Source organism: Rana temporaria, chromosome 2 (genome assembly GCF_905171775.1).
Source record: "Rana temporaria chromosome 2, aRanTem1.1, whole genome shotgun sequence".
In the NCBI taxonomy this organism is placed as follows: Eukaryota; Metazoa; Chordata; class Amphibia; order Anura; family Ranidae; genus Rana; species Rana temporaria.
Window position 1 is genome coordinate 115,750,389 of NC_053490.1, and position 16,112 is coordinate 115,766,500.

General features: G+C 43.6%; 1 protein-coding gene across 1 annotated transcript in view; it reads left to right on the forward strand.

The window, feature by feature from the left end:
* Positions 1-16,112, forward strand: part of DIP2B (disco interacting protein 2 homolog B) — a 323,774-nt gene that overhangs the window by 261,056 nt on the left and 46,606 nt on the right. The window contains exons 18-23 of the mRNA XM_040340806.1: positions 2,247-2,386; positions 5,086-5,222; positions 7,296-7,376; positions 8,914-9,041; positions 10,936-11,050; positions 13,271-13,472. Coding sequence (XP_040196740.1) covers positions 2,247-2,386; positions 5,086-5,222; positions 7,296-7,376; positions 8,914-9,041; positions 10,936-11,050; positions 13,271-13,472 — 803 coding nt within the window. The remainder of the gene's footprint in view (positions 1-2,246; positions 2,387-5,085; positions 5,223-7,295; positions 7,377-8,913; positions 9,042-10,935; positions 11,051-13,270; positions 13,473-16,112) is intronic.

Below are 16,112 nucleotides of genomic sequence, written 5' to 3' on the forward strand. Positions count from 1 at the left end.
ATGCCTGCAAATGAAGCCCTCGTCCCCGCTGGAGGCCACATCCTTCTTCGTCCGTCTTCCTTCCGGGTCCGTGGACTGGCTGGAGTCACGTGACGTCACTCCCATGCATACGTGCGGGAGCTGCCAGTCACGGCACAGGCTTCTCAAGAAACGGCACGCGGGGCTGTTCCTTCAGAGCGCATGCGCCGATGATGTAATTGCCTGCATATACAGTAAATGTCTCCTAAACGGTGCATGTTTAGGACATATTTACAGTACCTATAGGTAAGCCTTATTATAGGCTTGCCTATAGGTACAATATATGCACAGGACTTTAGTTCTTCTTTAAGGCTGCATTCACATCTAGGCGGACGAAATCGCGGCGTTTTGTCGCCGCAAATCGCGGTAAAAATAGCGGCGTTTTGTACCGCGATTTGTGGCGACAAAACGCCGGTATTGTCCACCTAGATGTGCCCCAAGATGACCCCCTCTATGGAGATGATTCCCATCTCCTAGCTGAACGCTCGAAGACGCCTGAAAAAAAGGTCCGGGACCTTTTTTCACGCGGCAGGCGACAGGCGTTCGGCGTGGAGATGTGAACCATCTCCATAGAGGGACATCTGTTTTCAGCCCTCTGGCGGCAGCGGCGTAGCGCTACAGGCGTAAAAACGCCTAGGTGTGAATGCAGTCTAAGTGGTTATCACTTTTTGCCTTGCAGCTTTACAATTCTGGTTTGATTTCCACCAATGAAACCCTGTGCACATATTCCTCATGTTCCTTTTGATGTGGGTTTTCTATGGGTACTCTAGGATTCTCCTACAATCCACAAACATTCACTATATTACCAAATGTATTGGAACATCTGCCTTTACACACACAATGGCATCACAGTCTTGGTCCGTAGGGTTCAATATTGAGTTAGCCCACCCCATGGAATTACAACAGCTTCAACACTTCTGGGAAGGCTGTCCACAAGGTTTAGGAGTGTGTCTATGGGAATGTTTAACCATTCTTCAAGAAGCGCATTTGTGAGGTCAGGCATTGATGTGGACGAAAAGGCTTGGTTTGCAGTCTCCGCTCGAATTCATTCCAAAAGTGTTCTATTGGGTTAAGATCCGTGCAAGCCAGTCAAGTTCCTCCACCCAAACTCGCTCATCCATGTCTTTATGGACCTTGCTTTGTGCACTGGTCCAAATCATTTGGTGGAGGGGGGTGGGGGATTATGATGTGGGGTTGTTTTTCAGGGGTTGGGCTTGGCCCCTCAGTTCCAGTGAAGAGAACTCTTACGGCTTCAGCATACCAATACATTTTGGACAATTTCATGCTCCCAACTTTGTGGGATCAGTTTGGGCATGGCCCCTTCCTGTTCCAACATGACTGCACACCAGTGCACAAAGTAAGGTCTATAAAGACATGGATGAGCGAGTTTGGGGTGGAGGAACTTGACTGGCCTGCACAGAGTCCTGACCTCAACCCAATAGAGCATCTTTTGGATGAATTAGAGTGGAGACTGCGAGCCAGGCCTTCTTGTTCACATCAGTGCCTGACCTCACAAATGCGCTTCTGGAAGAATGGTCAAACATTCCCTTTGACCCTCTCCTAAACCTTGTGGACAGCCTACCCAGAAGGGTTTAAGCTCGTATAGCTGCAAAGGGAGGGCCAACTCACTATTGAACCCTACAGACTAAGACTGGGATGCCAATAAAGTTCATGTGCGTGTAAAGGCAGGCGTCCCAATACTTTTGGTAATATAGCGTAGCACTAGCTTAACTGGCTTCCAACTAAACTGGCCCTACTTAGTGCATGTATATATCCGTTATAAGAATTTTAAAGGGACTCTGTCATCATATATTAATGGAGACTGCCCTAATTAATCTTCTCTTTGAGAATGATAATTCCCTGGTTGTCTGGTTGGATGCTTTGACTTCAGTACTGTCTGACTCGCTGGCCCTGAATAAATGTAGAGGTAAGTAGCTCTGACACTTTTCTGACATTCATTTACATTTACATACAGCATGCTTGTTCTGGGACTGTGACTGAGATATTTTGAAGTCAGCACAGCCAGACATTTAGCATTTCAGAAGGAAGCCAGCAGTGGCAGCCCCTATATTTTTCTCATGTGAGCAGGTAGGTGCTACTATGAATAGTTCAATGTGCCCCTAAAATTACAGTGGAAATCATCTATGCTTTATATAGAAAAACATAAAATTTATCATGCTGTTAGTGGCAAAAGTCTATGAACTTCTATTATTTAATTGCCATTATAGGCCAGGAGTACCTGGTGCTCCACTGCCAGGAAGAGCAATTTTGTCTATGAACGGATTGAGCTATGGTGTTATTCGGGTGAATACTGAAGACAAGAATTCCGCTCTCACAGTACAAGATGTTGGACATGTAATGCCCGGAGGTGAGTACCTCAGTTTGTGATATACTTCTATTTGATTGTTTCCTTTATAGGCAGATGCAACATGACAAGGCTAATACTACTTACTAGCTTTTCTTATTTGGTAAATCTATTTTTGTAAGTTGGATAGGGTAGTAGAAATCTACTAGGCATCAGTGGCGGCTGGAGCTTCATTGGTCGGGGGGTCTCAACGGACCTGACACTTGCCGCCTTCACTCATTCATGTCTATTGAAGGCTCAATGGCACTCTAGGGCATCCAGGAAAACAAAAATAAACTGTGTCTTTACGCTTTACGGGCAAATACGCCCATGTGCATGTAGCCTTACAGTGGATATAAACCTAATTCATGAAATTTGAGCTGGGCACATATATCTGCAGTATTTTGTTATCTCTCTTCAAAGAGCTATGTCCTGTAGCTCTCTCCTGAGCTGTCCTGACAAATCAGACAAAAGCAGCCTGAAATTTCTGTCAGGGGAAGTTGATAAAATGGATTAACAGGGAGCTGGCCCTGTTACAAAACACCTTCTGAGAGTCTCTGCCTATGATAAGAGGGGGTGTGTGCCTTTCCTCCAATCAGCAATTTTAGCTATCTTGGCTGTATGCCCAGACATCACACTCTGTGTTACCCATGAAGAGAAAATCTCCTTACCCTCGGTTCACACTACAGCGACATGAAAGTCGGCACGACTTTGCGAGACAACTTCAAGTCGCCTCCAGGACAGGCAACTTTGCCAGTGGTCAATCAAACAATAATCAGCTCTGTGGGAGATAGGAGTTTGCCTGAGAAAACAATTTTCTCTTCCTGTAAAGTTTCTTCAGTTAAGACACTGATCCAACTTTGGGGGCGACTTCCATTGAAATCAATGGGTACAAGTTGCCTTCAAGTAGTACAGGAACTTTTTCTGAAGTCGGAGCGACTTCAGTAGTGTACATTAAGACGGCTCTCATTCACTTTAATTTCTCATGTCGCGCGACTTGGGGCGACACAAGTTGGATCCCAAGTTGTGGTAGTGTGAACAGGCACTAACACGATCTCAACTTTCAACAGTTTAATAAATGTAAAGAAGGTAGATATAATTGTAAAACCTATGTAGGGAGATTTGGTTCATCCCTGTGTATCATCTGAGGCTAATCACTTCACTGGGTGTATGGAGGGTTTACATCCACTTTAAGCACAATAGCAAACATTTATTTTATTGCAGCTTACCAATTCTTAGATGTGATGGCTGTATTTTTCTTTTTTAGACTTTTTTTCGGTTTTATTTTTTTTGCTATGGCCAGTAAGTCTATTGTCTTTCAAAAGAACAAGCTCTCTTCCAAATGTGCACTTAACACTCCCCCCCCCCCCCCTCAAGAGATGGGGGCTATCTAATATAGTAGGAGTGTTTGGTGTGATTGGTGAGCTGCAATATATTCGATTTTTGGTTTGGGGTTGAATGCACTTACCCTAAAGCCCTGTACACATGGCCGGGAATCCCGTCAGGAAAAAAACTTTGGTTTTCCTGACGGGATTCCTGGCAAGCTTGCCTTACAAAGCCGTGCATACAGACAGCCATTCAAAAGAATCACCGTTCTTTTGAATGGCAAGAACACAGTGACGTCATCGACATCGCCACCATCTTAGTAGACTGAAGAAAGGAAAATGGACAGCCGCACTCCGGAATAACTCTAAAAGAAAGTTGTCTTTTATTTTCAACTGAACATGCACAGTCACAGCAACCACAAAGACAGGACAGCCGACGCTTTCGCACTCAGAATTAGTGCTTAATCATGGTGAGCCATGACTGTGCATGTTCAGTTGAAAATAAAAGACAACTTTCTTTTTAAGTTATTCCGGAGTGCGGCTGTCCATTTTCCTTTCTTCAGTCTACTATTGCTACGTGCATTGCCAGCACCTTGGTAATCCAATCGTCCCTGATTGTGTACAGGGCTCACCTGAAGCGGTGAAAAATCTCTCTATTTTGGATCGCCGCCATCTTGCTACACCCCACACTAACCTTGTATGCTACTGTACATGCGTCAAAGTCTTATCGAGCGTTTTTCTCGGCAGGAAACACTCTGCCGGGAATCCCAATGGGAAAATAGAGAGCAGGTTCTTCATTTTTCCCTGGCAGTTTTCCTGTCTGGAAAACTGCTGGGGAGCATACACATGGCCAGGATTCACGGCCAAATGCTCTCCTGGAAGTTTTCCTGCCGGGAAAACCGGTTGCGTGTACAAGGCTTTAGTGTGCCCTGCCATGGTTAGTATTTTTTAGACATGCAGGTATAGTAACTGTGATCTGCAAATATTACTTTTTGTGCACACTTGGGCCTCTTGCACACTACAGCTTGAAAAAGTACAGCGTTTTTTGTTTTTTTTTACGTATCTAAAATGCAGCTCATTGTTTACAGCTTGTCTGTAAATAAGCTCTGCATATTCATGAAATGGAAAAAAAGAAGAAAAATCTGCGTTCCTGATCAGTATTTTGCACCGGTACACACAAATACGTGCACATGTGAGTATGAGAATGAATACATTCTGGGAACTAGAATCAGAGAATACGTTTACGTGCATTTTGATTGTGTGCAAATACATCCTTCAAAAATGCCTGAAACTACGTCCAAAAATGCAGATGTTCAAACATCAGTACCGTGTACAAGAGGCCTTAGTATTTCTTATAATATTTATCTTTTAAAGTTAACCTTTTGTGCTTTCTTTTAGGTGTGATGTGTATAATAAAACCCGAAGGTGTGCCTCAGTTATGTAAAACTGATGAGATAGGCGAGATCTGTGTCAGTTATAGAGGAGGAGGTATTTCCTACTATGGATTGGCAGGAGTTACAAAGAATACATTTGAGGTAAGATGGTTTCATAGGCATCATCGTTCTAGCATGGTGTAAATGCAGCTTAGAACACAGCCTGAGGACTCCATGCAACTGAGTTTAGGAGGATTGGTCCATTCAAAAATGTAAATTAAGGTTTTTATCATTTCTGGTTTGTTGAAACAACAAACCGCTACTTTTGGCTACTTGGGATTTTGGTAATGCAAGCCTTCCAGCTGAATTTCCAGGACAAAGGGATGTTGCCATGGGACTTTCTATCAAGAAGAATACAACAGTAAACCAGAATAGATAGAAATACATTTGGTAATGGAGAAGTGTACTGCTTATGTTTAAGTAACCCAAAATGATTATAGCAGAACTGTAACCTCAAATGCTTGCAGCACCACTCAAAGCAAAAAGCACTTTCTCCAGTCACGGGTATAAGGGCTCTTTCACACGTCCGCTCCGCTCGTCCGTGTATTACAAGTCCGTTCACGGACTTGTAATACATCCCTATGGGATCGCATCCGCTAACGTCCGCGACCATCCGCGTCCGTCGGGATCCGGTTTTGCGGACGGAAGAAAACCCTATTTTTCTTCCGTCCGGCGGAACAGATCGGATGCAGACGGACAGACGGTCCGTCTGCATCCGATCCCCCATAGGGGAGAGCGGAGCAGAGACAGGGTGGTCTCTGCACTGTGTGCGGGGACCGCCCTATCCACCGACAGCTCTGAGCTTTGGCGGACACACGGAGCGGACCCAGAAACGGCTGCCATGCAAGTAACACTTCTAGTAGTAACAATATTACTGCATGCTAGACGCCGCGACCACTGTATGATGTCAAGCGGCCTCAACCAGCTCTGCCCTGCCGACCGCTTCCCTTTAACTCATTTCGCCCTGCCCACTGGGGGCTTCGTCATAGAGGTGGGGACCAAGAGCAGAATGGAGGTTTTTAAACATCGTCAGCCGAAAGCCCCAGCTATGCTATTTTGCCCATTGGAGTGAATTGCAAAATAAGCTGTATGCAGGTATATGCATTCAAATGATGGTATTTGTGTTTACACGTGCCTATATGGATGTAGTTTCCTGAATGCAGAAATTTTGTTTATGTGCATGAGCCCTTAAAATATTTTATTGTATGTAACTGTATGCGTTTAGACATAATGCTGTGCACGTCAACTAAAATTACAAGTCAGGCTGACAGTGGGAATGCCTGTAGTAGCTGATGGGATGAAATGGAGCAGGAGCGACTGATGCAAATAATATAAGCAATTTGATGTCTGAAGCTCAGGCAGAGTCATGTTACATGTGCTGAATGTTGGTTGTGGTAAATATTTAAATAGGGAGCTAAAGATCAGATAGAATTTTTAGTTGTGTGTCAGGAGATGGAGGTTAGAATCCACAGGGATGTAATGGTAAACACAGAGAAGAGAATCGCATACATATACATACATATTGGATGGTGGACTCCTAAAGCCCCATACACACAACGCCGAATGCCGGACGACATTGGCCGTTTAAAAAAAAAAAAAAAAACGTCTGACATTCGACCCATGTGTATGGCAGATGTCCACCACCAGAAGCCGGCCTATCGGGGGAGCATGCTGGAAAACCAGCAGCTGACCAGCTCCCGATGTGCGCTGAAAGTACCAAGTCTGGCCATACATTAGGAAATTTTCTTTCCTTCAGCCACTGGGGTTGAAATTAAGAAAATCTCTCAATTATCCCATCAACACAATCCGTGTTGATCGGGGGAACTCTCCCGCTGGGCTGTTGTATTCTGACAGCAGGAGGTTTCCCCCGCTGTCGGAATACAATGATTACTGCTGTGGGCTTTAACTAGCGGCTGTAATCGTATGACAAAAACATGGCTGGCTGTACTGGGGTCAACCGATCAACTTCAGTACAACCAGCCTGCCCATATAATTGGATCGAAATGTTTATCTGTCTATGGCTGCGACTGACTGCACAGACTGGGACCAGTTTTCCAAGTATGATATAGATGTCTGTTGGCCCCCTACAGAAAAAAAATATGCACATGTTTTGTGATTAATATTATTGCTATAGAATATACATGGTCCTCCATGGTATTGTGTTTATTTCTCCAGGTCTTACCACTTAGTGCCACTGGGACCCCAGTTGGAGACACTCCTTTCACAAGGACTGGATTATTGGGATTCGTAGGACCTGTAAGTACTGGTATCTCTATTATTGCTATGGTCTGTAGTAAATATTTAAGAACTGTATACATAAATGCAAGCATTCCATTAGGATTTGTTCTGCTTTAAAGAGGATGTCCGCTGAAAAAAATATATTAAAAGCCAGCAGCTACAAATACTGCAGCTGCTGACTTTTAATATTTGGACACTTACCTGTCCTGGAGTCCAGCGCCGTCCGCAGCACTCTGCTAACCCCCCCCCCCCCCCGCTGTCCTCGGTGAGGGAACCAGAAAGTGAAGCGCTCCGGCTTCACTGCCTGGTTCCCTACGGCGCATGCGCGAGTCGCGCTACGTCTGACGATTGGCTCCCGCTGTGTACTGGGAGCCGAGTGTTCCCAGAACACAACAGGGGGGGGGGGGGGTTCAATACAGGAGGGGGCAGAGGGCCCTGCTCATTAGAGCTTACATTCTAGAAGGGAGGGTCAAGTGGAACAAAAGGTAATCGTTCAATTCTATCTAACTATTTAGGTATTTGTATAAAATGCCAAGTTTGGAATTAAACCTTTTTGTTGCAGAGTCCTTCTGCCAGAACGGACATGAATGAAGTGTCACATGACCATAACTATTATTTTTAAAGTTTCCTATTAATGCAGCATTCGGTGGCCCCTCACTACTTCTCTACAACAAGCAGGGGTCAAGTCCTGGGGAAAAAAGTGTGGGAACTCCCACCCAAGATCCACTCCCCCCACCAAAAAAAAAAAAGAAGATACGCTCATATGCATAATTACTAAACCGCATGTTTTTTTTTCCGATCCACTGTACCTTAGTAATCCTTTATGTTACTGGCCGCTTCCTGTATATGGATTCATCATGTAGTGTGCGGGTATTCCGTCACTTCCTCAATGCCACAATGTCTCCTGGGAGCTTTTGTCATTGTTCCCAGGAGACATTGCGCTGGTCTGCCACGAGTTATCGCGGGATTTAGAAAGAACTTTAAGCAAGTGACGTGAGCTGGGCATCGCCGCTTAGTGAAGGATTGGCTCGGGCGGCTCGGCTGTTCTAGTCCTGCAAAGGGAACTGCATTCCTGCTGTGAAAAAAGTGCAGGGACTCCGTTCCCACGCGTTCCCGCAGGACTTGAGCCCTGACAACAAGAGCTGGTGTTGCACTACAGTAAATAAGCAATGTTTTGCATGTGCGTCTGTATTCCTCCCATTGATCTTCTGAGGTACACCACACAAGTGACAGCAGTTGCTCCTGTTTTGCATGCTAAGCAACATGGTTTACCAGTGCTCATAGGAAAAAAGGGCAGCAGAGAGGCCAAGAGAAACAAAGCTTATGCCACCACTAGAGGGAGCAAACTGATACAAAGCTTTTGCCTTGCTTATAGACGGAACTCCTCTACCCCAATTGTTACATTTCTGTTTATTTACAAATGTTATCTTAGTTATTTCCATTGCTTGCCATAAAGCTCCACTGATATCAGTAGCTGGACTGACTGATGTCATCCTCGGCTCTCTCATGTTTGCAGACTAAACATAGGATAATAATTGGCTTTGTGTTTTTACAGGGAAGCCTTGTGTTTGTAGTAGGAAAAATGGACGGGACTCTGATGGTGAGCGGACGGCGGCACAATGCGGATGACATTGTAGCAACTGCTTTGGCCGTGGAGTCATTTAAAACCTTGTACAGAGGAAGGTAATTGTGTTTATCTTGTAGTTATTCCATCAAATCATGATGTTACTTTTTAAAATGTATAATTTCACCACCCCCTACAATCCTGCCAGCAGCCTACCTAAGTTCTGGCCACTAAAGTTTGCCCTTTTAACTAAAATTACTGCAGCAAGTGTAGTCCGGATTGTTAACCTAAACCGTGTGTGAACGTTGGCTTTATTCCATCTTCTAAAACAATAGTTCAAGACTATCCAAAAAATGTTTTTTATTATTGGGAATAGGCCTGTATACGTTAAAATGCATGGCAGTGAACCAGGTTATTTTGCAAAACATAATAGATGGATAAAAAGTTGTAAAAAAAAAAAAATTCTATTACAGCAGACATCCCTTGTCAAAACCTCACCTATTTTTTTATTTATTTTTTAACATCTATTGTTTTTTGGAAGTTATTTTGCTGAGATTACGTCTTGTATATCTCTGTGTGCACATTGAGGGGAAAAAAATGCAATTGTTTAATATAATGTAAAGTTTATGGTAAATTGACAACAGATAAAATGTTTCCTGTTGTATAATACATAGGGGTCAATTTACTAAAACTGGAGAGTGCAAAATCCGATGCAGCTGACAGCCAATCGGCTTCTAACTTTAGCTTGTTCAGTTAAGTTTTGACAAAAAAAAAAAAAACTAGAAGCTGATTGGTTTTTATGCATAACTGCACCAGCTTTTGAACTCTCCAGTTTTAGTAAACCAACCCCATAGTGTTATGTGAACTGCTGTAATAGGTCTGACATGGTCAAAGGCCAGTTCTGCTTGTCAAAGTAAGACTAAACTAATTAAATAAGATTGCTAGGTGGTAGAGTGTTTTTTTGGCAGAAGACACGTAAAGTCAAAGAAGAGACTGCACGCCTAGACCTGCCAGGAGTGGAGGAGGGTGCTTTAGCAGGCAAGTGTGGAATAAAGTGTAGGGCACAATTATAGCAAGAGTTGCCACCACCAAACAGACTTAAAATAAAACTATGGTCTCCCAATAAAATAAAAATATGTGATGCAGAATTTAATTATAAGCCCATCTGCACTTGCCATTATCCCTCAGCCCCCTGCAAAGTCCTGCGGATACCTGTTGAGCCTGCTGGTGATTCCCATCTAATGCAGCTTCTTGTGAGGGAGTGGCAACAGTGCTGCATTGCTCCTAAAGCAGAGTTGACACTCATGTACTCTGAGCCTGCTTGCACTACAGTGGAATGAAAAAATATTGCCGTTGTGGCTATCAGTATTGTCATTAAAAGGTCCCATAGCTTATCAATCAGCACCTGACTACAACCTAGTCCTGACCACTGCTTTTTGGAATGACTGCTCTGCCTCTGTTCCTGAAACCCTCCCACTGTGTGAGCTGCATGTAGGGGATTGGGCTAAGGTAAGGTAAAGGAAGATTTTTCATTGCATAGTAACTGGGTTTGGTACTTGTTTAGACTGTCATAAAGAATACTTTATTTGTACTGGTTTCTGTAATTACCTGTAAAGAGAGAAATGGGCTTCTGGCTTGAATACCTAAGAAGTCACTTACCAGGAACAAGCATGCAGCTAGTGATGTCAGAGCTCCAAATTTGCCTATATGTTTCAGGTCATTAACTGATGTATTGAAACCTTTGAAATAACACTCATAATTGCACTCATCTGGCCTTTGAAGGAATCTGCCTGTATGAAACCAGCTCTAGGTTTCTACAGAGACCCTAATCGGACCACCCGCTTGCATGTTTAGGCCATGTTTTACTGTAAAAATAAAGAATGGAAAGGAACTTTCATGCTAGGTTAACATTGCATATAGTACAACAGAAGGTGATTGGCATTTACCAGTTAACATAGTAAATTAGAGATCTCACTGAGGGTACTGAATTCCTTGTTTGTCATGTCATTTCAGGATTGCTGTGTTCTCCGTCACTGTTTTCTATGATGAAAGGATTGTGGTGGTGGCAGAGCAGCGACCTGATGCCTCTGAAGAGGATTCATTCCAGTGGATGAGTCGTGTTCTGCAGGTAAGTAATTTTAACAATATTTATAAAAAAAAATTATGAGTGTCGTTAAAAAAAAAAGAAAAACTCTATTAAAATGTCACAAAACGATTGATTCATGTTTAAACTTTTAAAGCAACAGTTGCCAGAACACTGTAGATTAGCTGTAGGGACAGCATAGAAGTAACATTTTACCTTTGTGTCCTGCTTATGCCTGAGTGAAACTTCAGACTGAGCTACAAGATAAATATGAGTCGTTCATTAGTGTGTTTAAATTGTAGCTTGAACTATTGAGTCCTGTAAACAGACCTTCCATTAATAGAACAAATTGAGAGTCTGTAAAACATGAAAAGGAGCATAAGGACCTGTATCGACAAGTTTTCCTTTGCGTCACATGGGTTTTGCATCCCTATATAAGCCTTTGGAAATGCAAACACTCGCTTAATGCATGTAAGAAGGGGGACAAATGCAGGTCAAATTGAGCTGTCGCTGAGTTCTGAATGATCTCATAAGCATCTGATGTCAAACTGCTGCCATAGACACAAGCAAAAACACCTGTTCATACAGGCCCTTAAGCACCATCTGCTGGATGAAAAGGAGAATATAGAAAACGGTGCAATACTTCATTTTGATAATAAAGATCTAATGTGGAAAAACATCTTCAAAAACGAATTAATATTATTATACAAGATTTATATAGCACCAACAATTTGCACAGCACTGTACAATATACAGTGAGACAGTTCAGATACAATACAGCGCAATACAGAAGGATTAGGAGGTCCCTGCTAATGGAGCTTACAATCTGAGAGATGGTGAGGTGATATAAAAGGTAATCGCTGTAGGAGATAAGCTGGTGAAGGTAGTCGACATACAGGGTAGGCTTCTCTAAATAAATCTTTAGGGATTGCCTTAAAAAAAAGGGGACAGGGTAGCAGAAAACGGGACAGATTGGGGTTGGGAGTTCCAGAGGATGGGGGAGGTTCTGGAGAGTAACTAATAATGTGTTGGTACACATTACATAAAACTTGATGATCAATTCATTATACATCAAGTGAAATCAACTCTTGACTCGCTTGAGTAGGTGTAAAAATGGAATATGATAGGGTTATAAGATTATTTCATCCATCCATGTTGTTAGCCATGTTTTTATTGTATAGCCTGCAATAATGACCAGCTGTTTGGAATGAATTTGTGGCCATATATTGGCCTACTGTTTATAACAGGTGTCCTGGAATTGTTTGCCTTTCAGTGGCCTGTTTTTACTGAGCTTCTTTGGGCTTTGTGTAGTGCAGGGGTGCCCAACCTTTTGAAGTGTGAGGGCCACTTAAGCGTCTTGGTAACAGGTCGCGGGCCACAATGAGCAGAGCGGGTGGATATGCCATCAGTGTCTGCTCTGCACATGCAGACCGGAAACGGACGCAGCCCATGATACTTTTTAGTGGATCGTATTGGAGGTAGGACACAAGTCGGTTTATGTCTGCCACTACTTAGAGGTGAATGAAGGGTCCAATTGGTCGGACTGAGCGTGTGAAAGCGGCCCAAGGCGACTTTCACACTGAAGCGCTGTGGTTTACCCGCACCACGGGTGCAACACAGTGTACCTTTGGCTTTCCTGCACTTTGCAACAGACTTTTATTATATTCTGCAGGTTTGGTGCACTTTCCGAAAGCTCACCAAACTCGCAGGTAATAACAGAAATCTATGGCTCAGTGCAGGTAAACACTGCAGAAAAGATATGCCCAATATATACACTGTGATTTTAGTAATAAACTGACCTTTACCTTTTCTATTCCATCCCAGAGCTGGAGGTAGTGGGCCACATCAGAGGGGTCCGCTGGCCACATGTGGCCGGGCACCCCTGGTGTAGAGTTTTGGATACACAAGCATCAAAAACAGGTGGAGGAAGAGTGGACATTGTAGCGATGTATTATCATATTTTTGTTGTTTGTCAGTAGGAGGCCAGGTTATAAAATCTGCTGATGCTTGTCCATTCAGCTACATGCAACCAAAATCTCAGCCTCAAACCTATCACTGTTGTGTTGTGGTGAATGTTCTACTGGTCTCTAAGATTTATCAAACAGGAGCGCTGTTATATGATATGTGGAGGAAATCGGGTCCACAGAAGCACTAGGCAGGAAACTGAACTTACTGTGTTCATTTTAGTACTCTGACACCTTTTATCTTTGAATGCTTTTTATAGCCATTTATCATTATTCATTCATTGTTCTTCTTGTTTTATAGGCCATCGATAGTATCCACCAAGCGGGAGTGTACTGTCTTGCTCTTGTTCCTGCTAACACGTTGCCAAAAACTCCACTTGGAGGAATCCACTTATCCCAAACTAAACAGCACTTTCTGGAAGGCACCTTACACCCATGTAACATCCTCATGTGTCCTCACACGTGTGTAACTAATTTGCCAAAGCCACGGCAAAAGCAGCCAGGTGAACATAATATGTGTTATTAGTATCTGTTTTCCATGTCAAATAAGTGTACATCTTTGCTTATCGCGACCAGTAAGATTCTGGCCTTCAGCCTAGGTTCACATTGGAGTGATTTGTTATGCGATTTGAGAGATCAAATCGCATGACAAGTCGCAGCCTATTGGAGGCAATGGCACTGTTCAAATCAGTGCGACTACGAATTTGCGGCGCCACACTGATTTGCAAAAGTAGTTCCTGCTCTACTTTTGGAAATTTTAGGTGAGACTTCAATAGACATCTGTGCATGAAGCCACACAGATGTCTATTAAGTAGCCGCCTAAATTGCGCTCACTGTGCTACTTTGAAATTGTGCTTTAAGTGAAGTAGCGTGATTTCAAAGTAGCATCAATGTGAACCAGGGCTCAGGGACCAGAAACTAGACCAAGATTAAATTAAATAAAACAGGCAAGTGTGCAATAGGGTCAGTGAATTCCAGTATAGGCACAGTGCACTATTCTTAGACCCCTTTCACACTGGGGCGGTTTGCAGGCGCTAAAAATAGCGCCTGCAAACCGACCTGAAACAGCGGCTGCTGTTTCTCCAGTGTGAAAGCCCAAGGGCTTTCACACTGGAGCGGTGAGCTGGCAGGATGGAAAACAAGTCCTGCTAGCCGCATCTTTGGAGTGGTGAAGGAGCTGTGTGTATACCGCTCCTGCTCATTGAAAGCAATGGCACACCACGGCTATACCGCCGGCTATGCGCCTCTGCAGAGTTGCTTTGCGGTGGTTTTTGTGGTGGTGCTTTACCGCCACCGCACCTCCCGCCCCAGTGTGAAAGGGGCCTTAAAGTAGAGCTATAGGCAAAACCTTCTTTTTTTTTTTTTCTTTTTTTTTTTTTTAGATAGAGCAAGGAAGGATTATAACCGCTGTCAGAATTGTATTTTCCATCTGTGTCCCATTGCAGAGATTTACCTTTACATTCTGTCCCATAGTCAAAAGGAAGTGAGAGGAAATCCATGCAAATTAAGGGAATTTCTTGGGGACCTCCAGATCACCAGAACTAGTGTCCCCATTACAAGATGTCCTCACTATTACTTCTCAGGGGACAACCCAAAATGTTTATGATAATATCAGGACAAATAGAGAGGGTGAATCTCCTGAAGGGGCACAGACAACAATACAAACCTGAGAAGCATTCTGAACCTTCTGCATTCTATCCAAAACTTTGCCTTTAGTTATACTTTAAAGCTAATGTCAAGACAAAACAAACATATGCAGTACTTCTCTGCAATACATGTACATTAATAATTTTTTTTTAATATTTTTTAAAGACCATACACATGCAGAAAAATACCTGTTGTGGGCTGTCAGCAGTTTTGTGGACTCTGACCAGTGTCAGTTGCTAAACTACTCAATCTCTGAGGCCCCGTACACACGAGGAGACATGTCCGATGAAAACGGTCCGCGGACCGTTTTCATTGGACATGTCTCCTGGGAGCTTTTGGTCTGATGTGTGTGTACACACCACCAGACCAAAATCCCCGCGGACAGAGAACGCGGTGACGTAGAAGACACCGACGTTCTCAAACACGGAAGTGCAATGCTTCCACGCATGCGTCGAATCAATTCGACGCATGCGCGGGATTTCGGGACGCTGGTTACACGTCATAACCAGCGGACATGTCCGATTAGGTGTACTAACCATCGGACATGTTTCCAGCGGACAAGTTTCTTAGCATCTTTTGTCCGCTGGAAACCTGTCCGCAAGGCCGTAAACCTGTCCGCTATGCCGTACACACGGTCGGACATGTCCGTGGAAACTGGTCCGCGGACCAGTTTCAGCGGACATGTTCGGTCGTGTGTACAAGGCCTTACACTCTGAGATCTCTACAACGTAAAGGCTAATCATTCTGTACTCCATGTACTGGATACTGGACAGTTCTGAACTTTTTTTGAGGCTGTCAGATCTACCAAAATTATTGTAATATATTATTAAACAGACTGAAAGGGAGCGAATAAGAGAAGGGGTCCCTCGGCAGCTGTCTCGGCTCCCCCTCGCAAGAACTCATCACCTTAATGCAAGCTCACATGGTGATGAGTTCTTGCGGGCACAGATGTTTTTTAACCTTAATGCATAGAATGTATTAAGGTGAATTTTTTTTTACCTTTACAACCCCTTTAAGAGATTAAAGAGGATCTTGCAAGAAACTGTAAGGTCTTGTCTGGGAGCCCCGCACTCGACAAATAAAAGTATTATATCATTGTTAAGAGGTGCAGGTCTCCTATCGCATGATACTAAGTGAACAGCCCAGCCTTACAGCTCTGTGATAGATGTGTCTCCGGGTATTTACTTGTATTCACTGTCAAACCAGAAGTATTCGCAGGATTTGAAGCCCGCTCTTAGGCTTTCTAATTTTCTGCCACAGTTAAAAGCTGAAAAGAGGCACAGTGCAGGATGTGAAAGAAAACAAAACTAGAACTTATAAAAGACTTTAGTTTTTATTTATGTAATCTTAAAAGCAACCCTGTATGGCAAGTTGTATCATAGGTGTCTGGTATGGGCACTGTGTGGAGGCTTTTGGAGCCTTCACTTCTGCTTTCCTGGGAGATCAGGCTGGAAAAACAACTATCCCTGAGAGACAAGGCTGCAGTGTTTAGCCCC